This window comes from Haemorhous mexicanus, chromosome 2 (assembly GCF_027477595.1).
Source record: "Haemorhous mexicanus isolate bHaeMex1 chromosome 2, bHaeMex1.pri, whole genome shotgun sequence".
In the NCBI taxonomy this organism is placed as follows: Eukaryota; Metazoa; Chordata; class Aves; order Passeriformes; family Fringillidae; genus Haemorhous; species Haemorhous mexicanus.
Window position 1 is genome coordinate 96,252,130 of NC_082342.1, and position 18,005 is coordinate 96,270,134.

General features: G+C 37.5%; 1 protein-coding gene across 5 annotated transcripts in view; it reads right to left on the reverse strand.

The window, feature by feature from the left end:
- The window catches only part of TFDP1 (transcription factor Dp-1), a 37,699-nt gene that overhangs the window by 8,138 nt on the left and 11,556 nt on the right, over window positions 1-18,005 (reverse strand). For 4 of the 5 annotated variants that reach the window (XM_059839633.1, XM_059839632.1, XM_059839634.1 and 1 more), the window contains exons 3-7: window positions 15,078-15,144; window positions 4,623-4,729; window positions 2,256-2,377; window positions 680-845; window positions 341-487 (exon numbers count right to left, since the gene is read on the reverse strand). In XM_059839633.1, the coding sequence (XP_059695616.1) occupies window positions 341-487; window positions 680-845; window positions 2,256-2,377; window positions 4,623-4,729; window positions 15,078-15,144 (609 nt within the window). The remainder of the gene's footprint in view (window positions 1-340; window positions 488-679; window positions 846-2,255; window positions 2,378-4,622; window positions 4,730-15,077; window positions 15,145-18,005) is intronic. The other variant, XM_059839636.1, reaches the window with a different exon arrangement.

Genomic DNA, 18,005 nt, shown 5'->3' on the forward strand with positions numbered 1-18,005 from the left:
TACTGTCTGTTTGACATCTGGAGAAAACAAATCTTCCCAGCTCCTGAGTACCACTGTGGCAATGTTGGAAATGCACATTAATTTTTTACTACCTTCCACTCAGAACCACTTCACGTGTACTTTTAAAAGCTGTATTTTTGACGTAGAAGAATTAAACAAAGATGCGTTTGAACATCTGGAAGTTGAAGAGTGTGTGTTCAGTATATAAAAAATAAAATGAGTCCAAAGAGGACAATGTTGCTACCTCAGAAGATTACAGGCACACATTGTGTCAGAACATATTAAAGCTGTAAACATTTACTCAACCACAAAGCCATCATGAAGTTCCAAACGCATATACCTCCAAATTCTGACATTCCTGAGCCGAGTTAGTAGGTAGACCAATCCATTTGATTTCCTTTTTCTCCTTAGAGATAATGTTCATGGCCATAAGGACATTTAAGGCATCATAGACACGTCGTCTAATATTCTTCTGGTCATAAGCCTGCTGTAGACATAGTGCATTAATCAAAAATATACCTGTGTCAAAAATATTTGAAAATAAACATATTACAGCAAATGGGTAAACTCAGTTAATATCTGAACTGTTTCATTTAGCAGTAGGAAAAACAGAAAAATCTCAAGAGAAATTTCTCTTCCCCCATTCAGTTCACATGTAATTGACTTCCCATATACTTACTGATTCATTTGGTGAAATGTGATTATCAGTGGTAGTGAATTCTGCAACCAACTCGTCTGCCACCTCATTGTATGAGGTGGTTCCTTTTCTCTGTACCTTCTCACAAACCTTCATAGAGAAATGACGTAAACCCTTGCCATTCTTCTCGCCTTTTTTGTTCCGCTTCCTAAATATACGTATAATATATATTTTAAGAAGATTTTAAACTTTGGAATATTTGATGTCTCTTTTTCAAATACAGGCACACTGCTGTCAAAAACCCAAGCCTTCCCTTTTCTTCCGCTTCTTATCCCTTACCAACCTTACTCTCCTACATTTTTTCCCCTACATTTTACAGTATTTATAAACAATTCTAGTATCTTGATGCTGAAACACAATATAAATTTATTCTTTTGCCAACTTTTCTAGCTTCAGTAGAATCATAAAATCATAGAATAGTTTGGGTTGGAAGCAATCTTTAAAGGTCATCAAGTCCAACCCCCCCTGCACTGAGCCAGGGTATCTTCAACTCAGTGAGGTTGCCCAAAGCTCTATCCAACCTGGCCTGAATTCTTTCCAGTAGCAGACAATAAATTAACAGCAGGGATATTTCTTGAAGAAGTCAATAAAGAAAACCTTCCAAACTTCAAGACAAGAAGAGATAAGGGGATAAATACTAAAACATGAAAACTGAATCAGAGGAGAGAATTTTTTTGTCCTTTTTTAAAATTTTTATTTTTAAGTAGCACATAGATTGAGCATTTTCTATGCAATGTGATACTGATACTGACTGAACAGACAGAGTCTGGCATTGGTTGAACTCACTAAACATTACACTATTACTATAACACAGATTTGAAGTTATACAGTATATGAAATTGCTATTAGAACTTCGAAGTTACAAGATACAAGCAGTATAACAAAGTTTTCTGCTTTGCGAAGTTTTTAAATAAAAATTTCCTTGTAACCAGAGGAAAAATACAAGTATCAACAAAATTAGTTTCAGCAAGGGAAGTCTCAATTCTTACATCTCATTTCACTGTATAATTCCAAAGTAGAAATCTATTTATGTGTAACAGGCCACCAACAATAAATTTAGTCTTAAAGCAACTACATTTAACAAGATGCTCTTAAAAACAAGCTTGCATGAAAAAAACACACCAAAAGAATGCATCCCTTGTATTTAATACTTTTTCTCAAAAAGGACTACATTCTTATTTCAAATTACACTCTGGGATATCCTTGTTCAATCAGAAATACACCACATTTTTCTGAAAATACACCAGCATAAGAGAAATCATAGAATCAAGTCAGACAAATTCCTGTGTCCTTTTAGGAACTAAATTCTCTAAATGTTAGTAATGTCAGAATATCTACCAGAGCTTACAGAAAATATTCTGCATTCTTTTATAAGAAATGAAGAGGCACTCATGGTGTGACTACTCCCTATTTTAGTACAACAGACTTCAGTGGTGAAGTGCTCCTGATGAAAAGGAGAAGACTTTGGCACACTGCTAGCCTGAGGAGTACATACACTATCACAACACTTAAAAGTTCCAGCACTTTATAAATCCTTTCTAGCTTTCATTTTGCTCACCCAGCAGACCAAGGTGAAGAATCTCCAGTCTGGTTCTGTGATGCAAAATGTGTGTTAGGTGTGTGTGGACTTCCTACCAGGATGGTATTTTGCGCTGAAGGTCTCTGAGGTGTACCGATAACCTACAGTGAAGATAAAATCATTTGGAAAATGGTAAGAATCCCAAGACATTTGTAAGTGACACTACTGAAATTATCCAAACACTAGTAACTTTACATACTTCTCTTAGATGCATCTAACTTATACATGCTAGTATAAAATCTTCAGACTACAGTTAATATAGTTAGAGCACACCCTAAGTTATGAGCATTTGTATTTTAACCTCCTTCAATCAGGTTTTCATGCTTGCTGGATCTCTTAACACTGTTCATCACTAACTTAGATGAGCTCAACACACACACACACACTGTCCCTCCCTCCAAGGAAAACAGAATGGAAAAAATGAGAGGAAAAAACCTCCCCTACCCTACCAAATTATGTATAAGGATGCTGCAGTAAATTACAGTTAAAATATGAATGTAAAAAAAATCTGAAAATCAGTAAAACCAGAGAGAAAATACAGAGCTTTTGCAAGAACCCTCTCTCCTGGTGTCAGCCTCTATCACCAGAGTCAAAACTACTACGTTAGAGGTGAGAAAGAATAAGGGTGAACCTTCCTCCTCACTGCAGAGCGTGACATCAAATTAGACAAAGCCATTTCACTGCAAACATTTTGAGAGCACACACTTGGCTAAGCACAGTCTCCCAGCCTCCATGTGAACTGTCCTGAAGATGTGGTAATTTGACCATAAGTAGTAATATACACATTAGCACATAGATCTGTGCCCTCCTACTTCTGAAACTAGCTAAACAAAACACCCACTTTTGCAGGTGTATTTTTTCCCAAATATTCTCTTTATATTACGCCACCTCTCTGAGGAGTTAAGGTATAAATTTGTTACATCCACTTCTGACAGCTAGAATATCTTAGGTACTCCTATCCAGGAGCATTGTACCATACTTGAAATGTTTCTGTCTCTTATGAAAAGCCAAATAATCTCCTCTACTGCTTTTGATAAACAAAACTTAGGATTGTAGGAAATGGCATGAGAGTGGGGAATGCTGGCACAGGACACATGTGGACCTGCTCAATTTACCCCCTTGAAAAAAAGTACTATCAGTTCTGATACCAACTGGTCTGGCTAACCAAATGTCCCCAAAGAGTGAAAACCATCCGTGTGCTATTCAAGTAAATAGATTATATGGGGACCTGAAGAAAGCTGTGTGCTGGTTTCTGTCCCCTAGGATGCACTGGCAGAAGACTGCAAGAGATGATTTAACCCCTGGCTTGCAGAGTCCTGCTCTCCAATTCCCTGCCTTACTAATTCCACAAGCAGCCCCACCACTGTACCTCTAGAATTTCTATCACTCTGCAAATAAGATGAAAGCTAAACCAGAACAGGGGCAGGGTTGAGGAGGAGAAGATTTACAGCTGGAGAAAAAACAAACTGGCAGCAGCAAACCCTGAACCTCTACTGCACTCAGGAGAGTCCCAAAATACTCAGCTCTACAAAGGAAGAAATGAAGTGCGCACAAATTCACAGGTTCATTTCTAGAGTGGGACAGAGAAGTCTGATTAACACCTACTCTACACTCAAAATCTACTCCATTGCTTTCATATGAAGAAGACACTTTAGTTCAGATGTTTACATGTTACTGTTGCTTTCCAGAAGATTGAGATCAATTCTACTCAGATCACCGAATTCTAATTTTGATTACTGAAAGAATTACTATAATCTATGTATTATCTATTGCATTATAAGACTCCTTAGAACATCTAATTTCATATATCTCACAACAAAGCTCAAAATAAGTATTTCAGCAAAAGAATATTTAAATTAACACTAAAATATAATTACCCTTTCAATGTTATTCCACCTAGCTCAAATCTCCGTAAAAACGTGTTTATGGAGACTTTATTTACATTTCCCTATGCCAGATTTCAGAGCAGAATCTGAAAGAGACACTGATTTTAAATGGCAAGACTAACAAAATATAAAGCTACCTGAACAGTGAGGTAACTTCATGCTGACTTGAGAGTCACCTTTGAACTTCTTTACGCAATACATACATTTTTTTTAACCTAAGTCTACTAAAATTAGAAACAAACTTAGATTATGTGCTCATGGCCAGTGATACAGACTACCAGGCTACTTCAGATTTGCTGTATGTGAAACAAAAGGACAAGCAATAGAAACAAATAAATAACCAAACAACAAAATACACAAACAAAACCCCCAAAACAAACAAAAAACCCCCAACAACTCAAAAACCCCACATCCCACAAACAAAGAAACAAACCAAAAAAGCCTCACGAAGTCTCCTTACCACTTGTTGTGCAATGTTGACATTAGACTGTCCAAATGTTTTTGGCAGGAGCTGTTTTCCAATCGTATTTACTGTAGAAGGATGAACAGCCAATAGAGAAACAACCCCTAAAACGAATACAAGCAGAGAGCTGCAGGTCAGCACATTGTATTATTTTAGCAAATAGTCTCATCCATACTACCAATGCATATTAATGGAAACTAATCCTGAAACACGTAGTCTCAATATAAATGTAGCATTTACATATCTGAAGCATAAAAAGAAATTAAAATTCACAGTATGCTCAAACTTTCTTCTATGAAACCTTACAGGTCACCGCTTTAATATGTTTTAATTCCTTGTATTCCAATTTTTCTCTTAAAGCAGAGTAATAGAGGCAACCAACAAAAAGCATAATCCTCTCTTCTTCTACCCTTACACTTTGTGGCTACTGAAATAATTTTCAGTACCACCTGACAAACATGCCCAATGCCATAGCATGTGGCATAGCCTTCTGAGATACACTGATCCACAGCAGATAAAATTTGGCTGGAACAGGCCTTTCCAAGAGAATATTTCTCAACTTTCCTCTAAGTGTCCCCTCCCAGCTGAAGGCAGGGAATTAAGAATCCATTATTTCAGAAAAATGCATGCAATATCCATTATTTCCACCCCAAGAATCCATTATTCCAGAAAAATACATGCAACTCAGCAGACCGGCCCTGGGGCAAAGGTTGTTCTCTCTCTCCCTGTTCATAACCTATACACAATCAGCACCGGCAGGTAAAGCAAGTCTTAAACCATGTAAAAGATAAATCAACTACAAAAATAACAACCCAGGTATCCGCAAGCAATTTGATGTTCCACGATCTAGTTCAGAGGAAAGAACCCCAAACCCACCTCTTTAAAACAAACAAAAAACTCCACCACCAACAAAACAGAGCAAAAAGAAGCAACAAAGACTGACTATACAGTAAGAAAATTATGAACAACCAGTCTTAAAATACTAGAAACTTTTTTTGTGCCAAATCAATTGTTAAGTGGTTGTCAGGTTTAGCAGTTGTTTCTCTCAGATGACTTTTATAGAGGCCAATGGGGTCAGAAGGACTTGGTACAACTCCCATTCCACCCTCTTCTTCCCACTGTCAAATACAGAAGCAATAAATACAAGGGTTGTATCAGGAGGGCCATAACTGGTCATTGATGCCTGTCATCCCTCTTTACACATTCAGCAAGTCTACAGGAAGTTGAGGACAATTCAAATCTTCTTTAAGCCCTTGCTTTCCAGAAGGCTTATATTTCTCAGCTGCTATTACTACACCATGTCAAAGTGACAGCTTCACGTAAGAATTTACTCTCAGTGATCAATCTATTCCCAAACAGGATGCAGAAGCATGTCCTTCTACTACTAACCAGCCTTCAGAAAGTCAGCAGCTACCACTTTGTAATGTGAGTCTGTTATACCTTCCTGTCCCTCCAAGTACACTCATCACTATCATGACCGGAATTGTGTTTGCTCTTCCTCTCTGTGGAATACAATAAATCAATATAAACTATTACCCTGGCTAGTAGCTTCTTCTCAGCTTCCTGGAGGTTTTTTTTTAAACTTCTCCTCACTGCTTTAAAAAATTCAGCGCAATCTGAAGACTGTATTTCCAGTATAAAAGACTGCTTTCCAAGGTTAAGACACCTCATCTATTTGATCATCTTAGAATCACAGAATATTCTGAGTTGGAAGGGACTCACAAGGATCATCAATTCCAACTCTTGAGTGAATGGCCTGTACAGGAATCAAACCCCCAACCCTGGCATTATAAGCACTATGCTTTAACCAACCCTCCCTTACCTCTCATGGTCATTGTTGCCCATGCTTTCTAGTTCTCCTGCCCTTTCTTTTGCAGATGACAGGCATCCATCCACTACCAAGGAATGCAGTATGTTATTTATAGCTCATTTACTATTTCATTCCCTGCTCCTTTCCAAGTAATTCTCAAAATTCACCACCAAACACTGATACCACATTTTCATTAATATAACCTACGATAACTTAAAGACCTTTCTTCAGTGCTAATAGCTCACTTGAGATACTCATTGTACCATGTTTTCACCAATTATTAACTAATGAGATGACCATCCCATTCTATCATACCTTAGCTTAACAGGCTGATTAAGGACCTTGATAATAAATTTTTTTTCAATTATTTTTAATAAACCCAAGGACATAATTCTGATTAGATAACCCTTATCCACATGGTTGTTGACTCTTTCAAAGCGTGACTTTGAAAAGAAGTAACTGCAGACCCTGACTTTTCCCCTCCCTTTAGAAAAGCCCTGTTGAAGGCCACTATCACATCTGTCCACACATGTATTACTTCTCTGTTAGGTGCTCAACCAGGCTGCCACAGAAGTCTGACTTACTCATCTGCCACTACCTGAGCCCTTCACAAATCGGTGCAGGCTATGCTGCTCTCTTTCCTTCTGGCACTATATCACTTATACACATACTGAGTTACAGGGATAGAAGTACCATTGCTAGCTCCTTTCAGAATTCAAAGGTAGACAGCTTTCTACAATGAGTGCTACCCATTCGTATTATCAGTTTTTTCTACAACAACTTCCAAATATTACTTCAGCAGGACAACTTCATAAAGACCCTCTAATCTTCAGATTCACTCAAGAGACTTAATTATTCTGATATGTTTAAAAATAAAGTAATTTCTTATGTTATTATGTTGCTCATTTAAAAAATTTTACGCAGTCAATGAAGACAAAAATGTTGTGCCAGTGTAAACTGACACAAGAGCAGAGACTGGGGTCACTGGTTAGGAAGCAGATGCTCAGGAAAGCATCAGGGGCCTGGCCAGATGATAAGCTGTGTGTGACCCAGAGGTGCTCCCCTATGCTAACAAAGACTTAAACACATCCAGGGCTGCATTTGGAAGCATACAACAATAAGTGACTATTCCTTTTCTTTCAGCACTCCTTACACTGCCCCTGGTGACTCTGCTCAGTTTTGGGGCCCAAGCTGCAAGAGAGGCACTGGCAAACAGGAGAGAGTGCAGCAAGAAGACACCAGTGTGCCTTGGGTACTGGACTATGTCCTGCAAAAGGAGAAGCCCAGCGAGCTTGGTGCATTCAGCTTCTGGAAGATGGTAAGTCGAGCAAGGGGTATTATATGCAGAAATCACTGCCTTCAACTATTGAAGGGAAGTTTAGAGATGACAGAGGACACAACAAAAGGAAAAGAGGGAATAGTCACAAGCTGTCATATGGTAAATTCCAGCCAGGGAAATTGCCAAAGGCAGTGCACAGCAGCAGGCTGCATAGGAGATTCCTTGGTAATACACAGCAGAATTCAACAACTGAAGGCTCTGTGCATCAAAGCTAATCCTGCTTTGAAGGTAAGGTTTATTGGATGGCTTCCAGCCTCCTGTTATTAATAATTTTATTTTCTGAACAGAAATAGCTACCTTGCAACTAAAACATCCATGGGAAGGAAAGAGCACACACCATGTTTCTTTAAATTTTTTAATTACACTAACATTTCCTGTTGTGCTGTGCCAGAGTTAATTCGTGCAACTGAGCCAACCTGGCTCTAAACAGAAACTACAAGATTCATCTTTCTGTACAGCACAAACTGACTGGCAAGGACACATAAATTTAAGTGAAAGAATAGTAACACAGCATCACTGTTCAAAGCAAAGTCAAAGTCAACTTATAAAAGCTATCAAGAGTATAACTGCTCAATTATACAGAAAACAAAACTTTTAAGAGGATATTTTCAATGTCTCTGTCCAAGTGCATTCTATTTTCTCATTTGCCTCACATGCAAACAGTTTACTCATATTCATCTGCATTTTCAAAGGCTCATAATATGTGGGAGGTTTTTGTTTGTTAAATACAAGCAGAAGTAATTTTGTCAACTTAGATTTGCATATGACTGACAGCTCAGTTTCTCAAACAAATCTTACTAATAATTTCTTAATTACTGTTACTCAGCAATCACTGCAATCCCTATAATCCTGTATTTTGTAGACAATATACAGTGTACATACCAGCATGTAAAAATTAAAACCACAAGTCTGTGAACAGTTTTACTGGCATCAACTCTTCTTCCTTTTCAAAACAGATTATTAATACTGCTAGTACTGACACATCTTTTTTTCCCCCTTCAAGACTTTGAGAACCACAGGAAAATGCCATTTAGAGCAGAAAAAAAAGCCATGTATACAGAAAGGATATAACTACTACTACTACTACTACTACTACTTACATTCTTACTGTCACAAATGTTTGGAAAACTACTTTTAGTAACTTATAAGCAATCATTAAAGCTAAAGGGAAGTAGAACTTCATCAGTATGATGTTCCAGAATACCTCCAAATACAAGACAATGATGCAGGTGGAATCAAGGAGTAATGGCATAAAAAATTTGCAGATCAAAAGAAGGAGCACTCTAACAAAACCTGTTATTTATCTGTGTACAAACAAGTAAGTGCTCTCTTTGGTAACTGGTTAACTGGACCTTTGCTTGCATATAAAAACAAACCAAAGAGTTTTACCAAAAGAAGGCATCCCTTGCAGAATTTTGACAGTTTAAAGGATAGGTGATGCAGTTCATTAAGAACATTTTTAAAATCTTAAGATGACACAGAAAAAAGACACAGTATCAAAGAAACGAGTGCCCTCTGCAGACAGCGAGGTAGATCTCCTGAAAAGCTGACTGCACCAGTTCTTGAAACAGTAGTGACTTTGAATTTGGTGTTCAGGATAGAAAGGATGGGCTGAAGTACTTCTTGCCTTAGGAGCAGAAATGTCATTCATTCTAGATACTCTACCATTTTCTGAAGTAATTTGCCTTTATGTTTTCCTTACTTGAGAAAAAGAGCAGTCAACAGAAAAGCAACTCAGTTCCCTCGTAATGCAGTCTCTAACAAACTAAGTTCTGTCATACAATAGAGGTGACAATTATATCCTGGGAGCTGATTCCTCACATCACTCCTGTGACATTGCAGTTGTTAAAAGTCTCTGCCAGGAACATCATAGATATTTCATGTTATTTTATTGGATAGTTATATGCTAATTTTCAGAAAACACAGAATTCTTTTTAAGGGTCTCTGCGTGACAACACTCAAGTGATTGTCTCCAGTTGTGTGCCAAGTCAAGTAAAAGCACCTCTACTTACTGAACAAACCATATCATCATGTTATGACAACAAACATGCTTATACAGCAATTCTGAGCTTTTGTACAGGCATCCATGTCTCCCAGTGTGTCGTACTCACTCACAACTCAGACTTCTACATGACTCTTACCATCTTTATATAAGTGACTAGTAATAGTTCAGCTATTACAAACCAGTTTTTCCAAGTCTGTGTTGAAATAAACTGGGGTCTACTTTTAGACTTTCCAAAATTCCATTTCTACTTCCAGAAATAGTTTTATTTCCTTAGCTTGACTTTAGACAGTATTAACTGGATTTACCTCAGCTGCAGTAATACAGATTTTATAACCAATTTCAAGCATCTGTTTGCTGAAGCATAATTCACGGGGTTCTAAGACTAATCTCTTGTTCTATTCCAGAGGAACAATTCCAGTCACTGTTAAAAATCAAGAAGTATGAATTTTCAAGTAAAAGTAACAATAGCATTACTCTGCAAGTTTCTTGGCATATAAATAAAAAGAACAAAACAATCTTATAGTTAGGCAGTGTTGAAATACCAGTCTAAACACACCTTAAAATGTTACATGTTTGACTTTGACTTTTTCAAATCTGAAATGTAAATATAATTAGCCAATAAAATGTGAAACCTTTTTTTAAAGTGTAAGCAGTGAAAGGAGCTAGAGACATACCTTACAAGCATTTTCTGGTTACATACCAATAATGCCACCTACTGGCATAAGAGAAGATCCAACTTTTCTTTCTGATTAACTTTTAAACTAAGAGTTTTAATTTCAACACAATATTAAACCCACTGGTGACCTTTTCCCTCGCACTCATCTGAAGCAAATAATTTCTTTCATCCAAATTTCTCCACAAGTCAGGGGCATGATCAGACTTGAACAGTGTTCTATTTAATACCTAAATATCAACACTCATCTGAATATGGCAAGAATGTAACAATTTTCCTCAAAATGTAACCTCCAGAAACGGCAAAATTTCTCAGTTTCTAAAATTCATTGCCAAATAACCAATAGAAAACAGAAACTCATAAGGAAGTTTTACTAGTTTAGTCCCTATTAAAAATTCTTTCTATCCTTCCAAACCATATGTATTTGCTAACTCTCAAAATTAATTAGCCAGCTGGAAACCACCTTCCTGGTTACCAAGAAAAACAAACATTTCACAGTAATACTGTTTTTTCAGGGCTATATGGAGTGTTACACTCCAGTAAGAGACATATGCAGGGGTATCAGAAAACATGGGCAAATTTACAGGCAACTTCTAGAGTTTGCACAAGCACTGGAGGAAACACAAGCTGCCATCTCATTTCTACCACAAATAGGTTGATACCTCTTACTTCACACTAGAGACAGTTTTGAAGCAATAAATTTTTAGAGCATTTTCTAGAAAGGTATTTTATGTGCATGACTAATTTATTCAAAATTGCATGCATTACTCATTATAAACAAACCTTTGTGGGGTTGTTGTTCGGGATTTTGGGGCTTGTTGTGTTTTTGTTTGGGGTTATTTACATACTGTTTTCTCCTCTTAAAACAAATAAAGTCTGCCTCTGCTTTAAAACACAAATCCTAATCTGGAGTTCACTGCTGAGACCAGTCTTTCTGAGATCAGTCTCTCCATGAGATACTGGAAGCATGTCCCCATTTGCTAAAGCAAAAAGGTTGTCTACACTGGTAGCCTGTTTCTGTCAGCAGACATTATTGAACAGTCGGGGAATGAGTGTATGGATAAGACTTGCATGCAGAGATTATTCTGTAACATACCCTCTCTATCTGATTCCAAATCTTTAGGACTTTTTGAGCAAGAGGTTGTTCAGCATAACTGTTCAGCAAGATGGTGATGTCCCCTCTTTATTTTTCATCTAAGAAACAACAGCAACATAACCCTACCACCAAAACTCAAGTCTGAAAAGAACTTATCCAGTTACCATATTTCTGCCAGTACAGATTAAAAATTTACAAAGCTCATTCACAGCCCATTTTGAAAGCATTGCAACAAATCTGTTCAATTTGTGAGAATTTTTGCATCATAACTGGTTTTGGCCAGAAGAGCCAATCTTTGCTTACCTCTCATACTTGAGTCATACACCTACCACTTAGTCACAAACCTGACAGACTGCTGACGACCATGTTATAGAACTGTTTCAGTAACAATATTCTGCTCTTTCTCTTTAATCCTGTTTCTGCAAGCATGTCCTTATGACCCAGCACACAAGTAATTTGTTGTCCTCTACCATCCCCCTAAAACCTTTATTCCTCTGACAGCTGAACTCCTCCTCCTTTCACATCTGGCTAGCAACAAGTAGAAACTGAAGCAAGTAACAGATTTCTTGCTGGATTTTCTTCTCAATTTGCTGAGTTTCAAAGTTGGACTTTTCCAAAACTATGATGGAATGCACCCTCTGGTATTACTAATCCAATGACTTTGAGTGCTGTAGGAGAAATAAGAAAAATGAACTTCAAAAAGTAGCCAGACTCCTGCGTTCTCCCTCAAGAGCCTGCCCCATTACTGCTGTTAAGGGCAGCAGATTGGGATAAACAAACCACTCATCTGACACAGTAGGGAGATTTCCATCCCACAACCAATATCAATCATGCAATGTACTCTCAATCTCTTCTTGTGATTGACTGCAACTTCCAGAAAAGAAATACAAAAAAAAAGATACAAAATTTCTTTCCTTAAAAGAAACACAAATTCAAAGGGGAAGATTAAGAAAAAAACAAAACAAAACAAAAACCCAAACAAACAAAAACAAAAAAAAAAACTTTTAATGATGACCACCAGATAAGAACAGAAAAGATTTTTTCCTTAACCACCTTCAACTCCCCCAAAAAAATATACCAGATAGACTTCTGCTAGCCTGTGGAAAGCTTACTCCATGATTGCTCTAGACTGAATCCTCTCCATCATGAAATTAAGAGAAATTTTGTACAGATTTTAAGAAATAGCAGAGGACAGCACTTTGTTGCTATAATGGCATGCAATGCAGACAGCTACTTTTAGAGAGAGTAGTACTTTTCTTTGTAGTTTAAATACTGCACAAAACCCCCTAAAATTATAAAAAGCGGCAAAGGAAAAAACTACTACTTTAGTGAATAAATTCTGATACATATCTGAGTATTTTAGTGACAAATATTTGCAAATTTAAGCTTTGATTAAGACTACAGAGCCTGCACATGAAACACAGACAAGCAATAGACAAAATCCACCAACTGATGAAGCTAAGAGAAATAGTTGTTTCTTCTCGATATTAAGAATTAGTTACTGTCTATTAACTTCACAGAGCTCCCCTAAAAGCAATGAGCTGCAGAAATGGGCTGAGGATAGCTCCGTTTGCTGTGTTATACACTGAGAGCAGAGCTCGACTCTTAAACAGGACAAAGTGCAGGGCTAAAATAAACTATTTAATAGTGTGAATTTATTTACAAAATTCTGTAAGCAACAAAATGCCCTCCAATTTGAGGAGTTCTACTTAAAGAGCTATGTAATAATGGAAGAGTCATATTTCCAGTTCTTGCTGTCTAGACTGCACTGTTTTGACTAGATCTCCAATGACTGCAACAGGGTCTAGACACCTATGTGGGTGTAAAATGTACCCTCCTAAAGTATCTGCCTTGCAAAAAAAATCACTTTTACTGCCCACAGGGTTAGGACATACGGTACAGCTGTTAAGGATCAGGTACCTACTTGCACACTTGTCTAGCTCAGAGAAATACACCTCTGCCAGTTAATACATGTCTTTACTCAACCCTTAGTGCCCCCTCCACCAAATGCAGAACAAGACAGATTAGTGGGATACCCCCCCTTCTGTAAAGCAATGTATATTTTAGACAAGGAAATGTCCAAGACAAAGTCTAGGGAGATGCTTATAAAACACTTGCTGTACTTAGTGGTGGTGACAAAAGCTAAATGCTTTCCTGAAATGGAATACAAAATACTAGAGCAGTAATAATAAAGGAGTTCACCTGAACTGGACTACAGGTTAATCTGGGAGTACTGGAGTATTCCAACAATGCTTAAAGCCAGTAGATTAGTTAACAGTAAGGTTTACAGACAGTAAGCAGATGACTGTGCTAATATAAATTTCACCTTACTTCATACAGCCTGTCAAAGGACACCATCTGTTACACACAAGAATAAAGCAGACTGTCATTATTTGGAAGCAACAATAAAGGAAAATGGCCATTTCACCAAAATATATTGTGAGGTGCCTATGAACCAAACATGATGTTGCACAGAAAAAATTACTGATCTCTCCATACAAAAATGACTGACACTTCACTTGAGAGTCACACATACTGTTTTAGTCACTTGCATTCAAGAAAGTTGATGAAAGCAATCGAACAGGCTCAAAGGATACAATAAGGAAAACACAGGGGACAAAGAGCATATCTGATGAGCAATCTAGGAAACAGTGGCTAGTTGGCTGTCAAACTACTAGACTGTTAAGATACTCAGTTGTTATTTGCAGAGAGTAAGTAAAGACACTGAAGAAAATTATTAACCTGATAAACAATTGTCACCAGCAGAATGCATAAACTGACAAGAATATACTTTACTGGAATTAGAGAAGAGTTCTACAGCCTGGCTATGGAAACAGCCCTCCTGTAAGAATACATGAAATGTAGTCTTCAAATGTAGCATAATCAGTTTACAGACGAGGTTACATGACAGAGCTGTCCAGAACTGCAGGTGGCTGGAACTCATTGTGGCTTCTGGTTTTTCCCCCAACTATGCTAACTGGGAAAGTGCACCTCCTACCTCCCCAGATGCTTAGGTACTCTCAGTTCTTTAGCTCACATATCAAATTCAAGTTCAAATTTATATCTTGTGTTTTATTAAGCTTCTTAATGACATTACATTATCATACATGCACAGGCATTATCTGCAAGACCAAGACAGTTCTGTTCACAATATATTTTGAGATAAGCTTGCAGGAGACTGGATGCACTATCATAAAAACTGTCATAACCCATTTTAAACTTCTACCCGCCTGCATTTTTTTCCCATTTGCTAAGACACAGTGCCCCAAAGATGCTTCAGAACATCCTGGTCTTTATACTTCAACACAAGCTACACTAAGGAGATCACATGTAGGACAAACCACCACTGAACTGCACCTGTAGTTTTAGGACAATTATAAACCACAGCAAATCTGCAGTTTTCTTACTGATCACATAACTTAAGAAAAACTTTACAAAAACTATGGTAAGAAAGCAGTTTAAAGCCAGTAAAATGCATAACAACTAAAAATCAAGAAATGGAGAATCTTACTAAGAATTGTGTACTTACCTTTTCCAGGACTTAGGTTTTGGTCTATAAACACCTTAAGCTCTCCATTGGCTTCAATTAGTCCAGCCTGTTAAAGAAAGAAAGCAACTTCTATTAATTTTACAAACACAAACAGCCTTTTATTGGTGAAGATGAAAGGTATCTTACCACTCTCATTTTGTCACAAACCTGCCATTACGAACTGTTTGGAGTATAGTACTTGTAAAATTTTAGGGTCTTGATTTTATAAATGCCATATTCTTTAAGAGCAAGCGAAAAATAAGTTTACACCTACTTTGCTATTTGTGTCCTAAGCTCTTACAGTGTGTATGCACTGTTTTAACAGACAACTGCAACTACACCTTTCTCTCTGTAGATACTACTCACCTAATACACAAAGTAAAAACAGCAAAAACAGCACAGGCAGTGGAGACTGCCTGGGCCATTTTAATCAGGAAAAAGATCATTCATAAGAAATATTGAGCCTTTCAATTATTATTTTTTAAAAGATCAGAATACAAACCTCTAAAATGAAAAAAGCTATAGGGTGACTAAGTTTACAAAGTCATCACCATCCCTTGGGAAGCCTCACAGTAGCAATTACTTTCAAAATACTAGTAACTGAATGGAGGACAGGACGCAGTAATTTCTTTGCACCTGCAGACACAACAGTTCTGAAAAAATATTTAATGAACACAGGACACACTGTTTCCATTTAGAAACAGCAGTAAGAAAGTCAATTCCTGTACTTAACCACAGTGTAGCATATGGAGCTCCAGAGGCTGAAAAGTCCGGAGCTGCATTTTGCGCACTGCAGGTACACGCAGGCTTAGTGACATCCCTGAGCAAGGATCAAGGGCTTTGCTGCCAGCCAAAGCAGCAAAACCTTCCCCATTACAAACAAGTCTACCTGAAGAGCCCGACTTGAGATCTGCCAGAAGTTTGGGAAAACAAGGAAGCCACTAGGTGATGCTGTGGAGCCACTATTATCCAGGTATATCAGACCAAGGGTTTCTTACCAAAGACAGGGAACTTTAAGAAGCAGGAAACTTTCTCTCCTCGGTGAATGGGGAGAGAAGATGATGGAACATAGGAGACAAGCTGGAATAAAGGCATAAAGAGCAGTGCTGCTGCCTGTAACGGTGTGGCAGCAATGAGGACCTGGACACATAGAGAAACGGTAAGTGGGCAGAGAGTAGGAGTGATGGATAGAATGAAAAGTCTGCGGCAGTTCTGTCCTCCATTCCCCCCTCCTAAAAAGTAACACAATAGCATAGTTTTAGAGAGGCTGCAACAACTTTTCAGTTGTTTCAGAACACTGCCTGTCCTCCTTGCCCACAGCAGGGATTTCTAAGACCCACTTGAACAAAGGACAGTTTTACCACCCTGTTCCCAGGCACCAGAACTCTTTATAAGCCTCACTCTTTATTACACTTAACCACATAATTCAGAAAGGCAACAGACTACATCAGACACCTCCAAAGTACAAGGTATACTCACCAATATTAGACCAGCATTGTGTACAAAGATGTTATTAGGGCTACAATACAGCAGCATGACATTCCAGAACACTGGAACTCCATGGGAAAACATGAAGGAAAATTTTTGGCTGTCACCTTTACTCCCATTTTATCTAAATTTCAAAATAGAAGTGTTAAACCACACAGGAAGTGCAGTCTCATTGTCATAATTTCTTTCAATGCAGTACTTAAATTTGTTTTCCACAGCAGAAAGAGGCTTGTACTCAGGACACCTGCAAATTCTTTTCTCCATGAAAATAAATAACAATTATAAATGGGACTGGAAAAGCATTTAATATATTGTGGTTTTGATCAGAAAGCCACCAAGAAAATGGCTATTTTAATTTGTAATATCTTTCTTTTAAGCATATGAATTTAATAATTTTGAATTATTAAATCAATTCATTGGTTTAATATGCAAAGGCAAACCTGCACCAAGTGCATGTCAGTTACAGTGATATTCCAAAAGGAAATATTTAAGCTGTGATATTCAACAAGTTCAAGTATTAATGCAAATCACTATTTCAGTAATTGAAAAATTAGGCAATTCAGTAATCAACTACTTATTGGTTCCTTCCATTTTCTGTTTTTTTCCAAATTAGGATGTCTCCAGTAGAATCTTTTTGATTCATTTTAAGTAAATGAACCAACATCATAGTATCAAATAATCCCATAAGCGTCAAGTATTTTTCTGCATAATTAAAACATGCAGTGAAAAAATACTACCCAAAACAATATGCAACTCCAAAAACCATAATTTAATCTAGCTTTACGAAGGATCAGGTTAATGATACATGCCCTATACCATGCTTTTGGGAGACTGAAAGTACAAAAGTCACTGAAAAACTAGAGAACATTTAGGAAAAAGCACCACACTTAATCAATGAAAGAAAACAATTTGGGAAAATTCAGAGAAAAGCAATCACTGGATAACAAGCAGGATCTCCTCAGGGACTACAATTCTAATGAGCAATACAGAAGTTACAGTTTCACCACCTTTCTACCGGTGTCTTAGTAAAGGTTCACCTCTAGCAGTTAAAATGGCACATATTCAACTCATTTGTAAGCATACACCCAGAAAGACCCCAGAAAGCTATTTGGAAAGAAAACCATGAATCCCACAACAAAACAGAACCCCCAGCTGCTATTATTCATAGTGAAAACTCATTTCTAGTGAAAATTCTGTTATCCCACCCCCAGTATGCTCTTCACACTTCTGAATACACTTTTAATTCTAAGGTGAGCAAAACTTATCCCTGGTTGAAGGGACAAGCTTTGGTCAAAGAAAACTGAAAAGCAAAACTTCCATCCCATACACAATTCTGGGGTCTCTGTTCTGAAATGGAAAGACTACACAAAACATCTCTCAGTATGCATTTTGAGGACATTCTCCCTGTTTTTCAAGCCAGGTTATTTTGGAAGAAGCACC